This window comes from Borostomias antarcticus, assembly GCF_949987555.1.
Source record: "Borostomias antarcticus genome assembly, chromosome: 15".
In the NCBI taxonomy this organism is placed as follows: Eukaryota; Metazoa; Chordata; class Actinopteri; order Stomiiformes; family Stomiidae; genus Borostomias; species Borostomias antarcticus.
The window spans coordinates 21,837,964-21,844,043 of record NC_140248.1 but is presented as its reverse complement, the minus strand read 5'-3'; the positions used below and the strand labels follow the sequence as shown (position 1 = coordinate 21,844,043).

At 46.6% G+C, this 6,080-nt stretch overlaps 1 protein-coding gene across 1 annotated transcript; it reads left to right on the top strand.

The window, feature by feature from the left end:
* The first annotated feature begins 1,945 nt into the window (after positions 1–1,945).
* rfxap (regulatory factor X-associated protein) lies at positions 1,946–5,098 on the top strand. The gene is made up of 3 exons (XM_084449931.1): positions 1,946–2,676; positions 2,922–3,032; positions 4,241–5,098. The coding sequence occupies exons 1-3, from the start codon at positions 2,254–2,256 to the stop codon at positions 4,343–4,345; spliced, it is 639 nt and encodes a 212-aa protein (XP_084306057.1). The 5' UTR covers positions 1,946–2,253; the 3' UTR covers positions 4,346–5,098.
* Positions 5,099–6,080: the final 982 nt, after the last annotated feature.

The window sequence follows — 6,080 nt, the reverse complement described above, 5'->3', positions numbered from 1 at the left end:
AGGGATGATTGGTAGGATGACAGGGTAGAGAGGAATGATTGGTAGGATGATGGGGTAGAGAGGGATGATTGGTAGGATGACGGGGTAGAGAGGGATGATTGGTAGGATGACGGGGTAGAGAGGGATGTTTGGTAGGATGACAGGGTAGAGAGGGATGATTGGTAGGATGACAGGGTAGAGAGGAATGATTGGTAGGATGACAGGGTAGAGAGGGATGATTGGTAGGATGACAGGGTAGAGAGGGATGTTTAGTAGGATGACAGGGTAGAGAGAGGGATGATTGGTAAGATGACAGGGTAGAGAGAGGGATGATTGGTAGGATGACAGGGTAGAGAGGGATGATTGGTAGGATGACAGGGTAGAGAGAGGGATGATTGGTAGGATGACAGGGTAGAGAGGGATGATTGGTAGGATGATAGGGTAGAGGGGGATGATTGGTAGGATGACAGGGTAGAGAGGGATGATTGGTAGGATGACAGGGTAGAGAGGGATGATTGGTAGGATGACAGGGTAGAGGGGGATGATTGGTAGGATGACAGGGTAGAGAGAGGGATGATTGGTAGGATGACAGGGTAGAGGGGGATGATTGGTAGGATGACAGGGTGGAGAGAGGGATGATTGGTAGGATGACAGGGTAGAGAGGGATGTTTGGTAGGATGACAGGGTAGAGAGGGATGATTAATAGGATGACAGGGTAGAGAGAGGGATGATTGGTAGGATGACAGGGTAGAGAGGGATGATTGATAGGATGACAGGGTAGAGAGGGATGATTGGTAGGATGACAGGGTAGAGAGAGGGATGATTGGTAGGATGACAGGGTAGAGAGGGATGATTGGTAGGATGACAGGGTAGAGGGGGATGATTGGTAGGATGAAAAGGCCTGGAGAGGGATGATTAGTGGGGAAGACATGGATGGGTCATGTTTAAAAGAGAGCATGTCCTTCTTACCTGATGTACGGTTGACACACAATCACAGTCCTGTGAAATACTGAATGAAGCTATAGAGAATAGAATAGAGCTGGCCTCAGTCTTAGACCTGTGTGAGTGAGCGCGTGCGTGCGCGCGCTTCTGTCCTGCTGTCCAGTTGCCACAGGCATGACTGTTGCTATGGCAGCACAGAGACCCTGGGCTGTCGGACCAAGATAGACTGCTACCACTGGACAAGTTGGCCGACTGTGGTAGGAACTACAAATCCCATGAGCACCTGGAAACAACTTAATCATTCAAAAAGATAGCCCTATGACCCTAAATCCAGTCAATGTGGAAAACCCAATTCAACATCAATGTGGTGCTGAACATTCCAGAGTCTCTAACCCAACGTGAGACCATTTTGTGGGCTGCACAGAAGACGGACCTCCGCCCTGTCAGTCACAGTGTGAGGTAGATCTGTCTCCCTCCAGGTGTCCCTCAGGTTTAACGAGAGCTGCAGGGGACAGACGTTGATGTCCCCCACCCGCAGGTTCAGCTGCAGCATCGCAACACCACACACACCGTCACACACCTTTATAATCCATCATCTGGTCGCAACCTCTCCGATCGCAGTTTAAAACATTTTGGATGTCACTAGTGCTAAATAATAATACATAATAAAACAGTGCTCATACATCACACTACACTCTGCACACACACACTGTATATACTCTCACCACACTCCATTTTGTATATACTGTGTATTTTGCATTTGTACTTTTTGTTTTTTTGGATATATTGCATTTTGTATTTGCACTACCCTGTCCTAATGTCATCTTCATCAGCTGCACAATCGAACTAAACAAATTCCTAGTAGGCCTATGTATAAACCATATATACATGGCAATAAACCAATAACCTGAGCTTGAATCCTGAATGTAATTAAAGTTCCAGTACTGCCCACCAGAGGGCAGGTGTCCGTGTGGCTGCTGAGACTCCGTCCTGCCGCTGTCGCCGAAGAAGAATCCTGGTTATTTGTGTTTTGTGTGCTCAGGCCAACCAGCAGCTAAGCTAGCTCGGAAAAACGTAAATGTTTTAGAAAACGTACATCAATTCTCTAATCCACGCATAGTTTTGTATTTCAGCATATAGCTAACGTTATATTGAGGATTGGTGTATCGGTATGTGCATAGATATTACTGATCTACGGGAGGTTAGCTGGTGCTAACTCGCTAGCAGGCTAGGGTCACATCACCCAGCTCAAGTCTAGACCAGAGACTACTATTTATCTTTATATACTAAAGTCATCCTTAAAGTACAAGTTCTAACACAGAAACCTCAATCATGAGCGAAGATGACTCTTCATCTGCCAACAACAAAGACTCGAGCATCTCTCTCCTGCTCACCAAGGACGGGCAGACCTACTATGTGGACAAGAGCGGGGTAGTAACATTAGACAGTAGCAGAAATGTCACCACGCCCCACGAATCCGATAACATGTACTCCTACGACATGGACGACCCTGGGGACGAGAGCGACGTGTTGGACACCTCGGACCCCAGGGACAGCGCCGCCAGCCCGGAGGACCTGGATGAGGACAGTGAGACGGTCTCCAAGACCTGCACCTATGAGGGATGCTCTGAGACCATGACCCAGGTGGCCAAGCAGAGGAAGCCCTGGATGTGCAAGAAGCACCGGAATAAGATGTACAAGGACAAGTACAAGAAGAAGAAAAGCGACCAGGCGATGTCGAGTGGGAAACTGGAGGTGAGATCGACGAGGCCGATCTTCTCCCCTGTTTTTGACCCTGAATGCACTTCAGTACAAGAAGGCCTCATCAGCCTGTTCATGTCTCATTCTGGCTCCGATAACTAGGCCTCTAGGCTCGGTGACATCCCTGTATGAGTGTCTACATAACCTTCTGTGTCCCCCTGTGTGTGTGTGTGTGTGTGTGTGTGTGTGTGTGTGTTTTTGTGTGTGTGTGTGTGTGTGTGTGTGTGTGTGTGTATCAGGAGAGCTCGGAGGAGAGACCCGTGTCTGTGAACAAGCAGCGTCTGAGCGCCATGGGCGACCGGCCAGCCAGACCCTCGCTGATAGAGCAGGTGCTGAACCAGAAGAGACTGGTGAGTCTGTCCTACACATCATAGAACACAGGAGGTCTATTAAACCAGCTGGAATAGATCCTAGAACCCACAAGGTCTATTAAACCAGCTGGAATAGATCCTAGAACCCTCTATTAAACCAGCTGGAATAGATCCTAGAACCCAGGAGGTCTATTAAACCAGCTGGAATAGATCCTAGAACCCAGGAGGTCTATTAAACCATCTGGAATAGATCCTAGAACCCAGGAGGTCTATTAAACCAGCTGGAATAGATCCTAGAACCCAGGAGGTCTATTAAACCATCTGGAATAGATCCTAGAACCCAGCAGGTCTATTAAACCAGCTCGAATAGATCCTAGAACCCAGGAGGTCTATTAAACCAGCTGGAATAGATCCTAGAACCCATGAGGTCTATTAAACCAGCTGGAATAGATCCTAGAACCCAGGAGGTCTATTAAACCAGCTGGAATAGATCCTAGAACCCAGGAGGTCTATTCAACCAGCTGGAATAGATCTTAGAACCCAGCAGGTCTATTAAACCAGCTGGAATAGATCCTAGAACCCAGGAGGTCTATTAAACCAGCTGGAATAGATCCTAGAACCCAGGAGGTATATTAAACCTGCTGGAATAGATCCTAGAACCTATGAGGTCTATTAAACCATCTGGAATAGATCCTAGAACCAGGAGGTCTATTAAACCAGCTGGAATAGATCCTAGAACCCAGGAGGTATATTAAACCTGCTGGAATAGATCCTAGAACCCAGGAGGTATATTAAACCTGCTGGAATAGATCCTAGAACCCAGGAGGTCTATTAAACCGGCTGGAATAGATCCTAGAACCAGGAGGTCTATTAAACCAGCTGGAATAGATCCTAGAACCCAAGAGGTCTATTAAACCAGCTGGAATAGATCCTAGAACCCAGGAGGTCTATTAAACCAGCAGGAATAGATCCTAGAACCCAGGAGGTCTATTAAACCAGCAGGAATAGATCCTAGAACCCAGGTCTCTGGAGGAGCCAGCTGGAATTGATCGTCAGGATGGGGCAGGTGGTTCTTGATGGGGGTGTCGCTGTATGACTGAATATGTGTGATGGAGACAACCAAGCTAATTGTGTGTGTGTGTGTGCGCGTGCGTGTGTGTGTGTGTGTGTGTGCGTGTGTGTGTGTGTGTGTGTGTGTGTGTGTGTGCGTGTGTGTGTACGTACGTGTGTGTGTTCTGTCCCTCCAGTCCCTGCTGAGGAGTCCCGAGGTCATGAGCTTCCTCCAGCAGCAGCAGCGACTCCTGACCCAGCAGTGCCGCAGCCAATCGCAGCAGGAGTTCCAGGGTTGCTAACGGCAACGGGGGGCGGCAGGAAGCCAATCGGCGCTGCTTTGCCCTGGGCGGTGATGAGTGATAGACATGCACGGTCGGAGAGCAGTGGTACGTTCTACCGATGGACGGACCCCTGACCAGTCTCTCAACACCAGAGACACGTCCGCTCAGTACATCCTGGCACCGGAGAACACAGGAAACACACCACTGGTCTCAAACAATCCCTCAAGTAGCTCTGCTGTGTCGGGGAACGCTGCGCTGACGCAGATCCTGACAGGGCAGAGAACGTGGAACGGTTCTACAAAGGGCCGGCGTTGCTTGTCGTGTCGTTTTTTTGTACCGTCTATGTTAGAAACGCAGATGAATTGTCTTTTGCTCGTCAGTAGTTCGATGCAACCCAGTTGTCAGATCGAGATACTGTATGATGTATTTACTGTGAAACATAGCAGTTGTAACTGAAAACAGTGGGCATGTGTGGAAATGTTATACATCAGCTTTTCTCTGTAAGCAAGCACATCGCTGTGTTAATTACATTATGTCTAGATGGCTATTAATCAAGTCTGACTTTAAGGTTTTTTAAAATATATGACAATCACGCTTTTCATGTATGTCAGTGTGTGCCGTAGTCAGGTAGCCCTAGGCCTGGGTGAGGGTGCTGTGTTGTGTGTGTGTGTGTGTGTGTGTGTTAGTGGGGCGAGGGTGCAGTATTGTGTGTGTTCTTAGTGTGTGGCTACGGTGTGTTTTTATCTGCTGTCGTTGTGTTAGTGAATAATGTCCTGGAACATGGAATGATGGCTGAGGTGAACGTGGTGGCGCTGGTGCTCTAACTGTACCTGAAACCTCCATTAAAAAAACAAACCTTTATCATACTGTTTTTTTGCTTCCCTCTGGAATATGAAGAGAGTGGGTCTGCCACCCAGGGGTCTCTAGTCCATTACTAGGCCGAGCAGTGACAAATGTGTATGCCGTTTTTTTTTCAGACCAAATTAATTTTTATCTACAATCTTCATGAACTTTCACAGGTATGTAGTACAAGCACTTCTGATCAGAGATCTGCCACCCAGGGGTCTCTAGTCCATTACTAGGCCGAGCAGTGACAAATTTAATTATTTCCACTTGAAAAAAAACATAAGGGGTATGTATGCCGTTTTTTTTTCAGACCAAATTTATTTTTATCTACAATCTTCATGAACATTCACAGGTATGTAGTACAAGCAATTCTGATCATAGATCTGCCACCCAGGGGTCTCTAGTCCATTACTAGGCCGAGCAGTGACAAATTTAATTATTTCCACTTGAAAAAAAACATAAGGGGTATGTATGCCGTTTTTTTTTCAGACCAAATTTATTTTTATCTACAATCTTCATGAACTTTAACAGGTATGTAGTACAAGCAATTCTGATCAGAGATCTGCCACCCAGGGGTCTCTAGTCCATTCCTAGGCTAAGCAGTGAACAATTTAATTATGTCCACCTGAAAAAAAACATAAGGGGTGTGTATGGCGTTTTTTTTTTCAGACCAAATTTATTTTTTGTCTACAATCTTCATGAACCTTCACAGGTATGTAGTACAAGCAATTTTGATCAGAGATCTGCCACCCAGTTGTCTCTAGTCCATTACTAGGCCGAGCAGTGACAAATTTAATTATGTACACCTGAAAAAAAACATAAGGGGTATGTATGGCGTTTTTTTTTTCAGACCAAATTTATTTTTATCTACAATCTTCATGAACATTCACAGGTATGTAGTACAAGC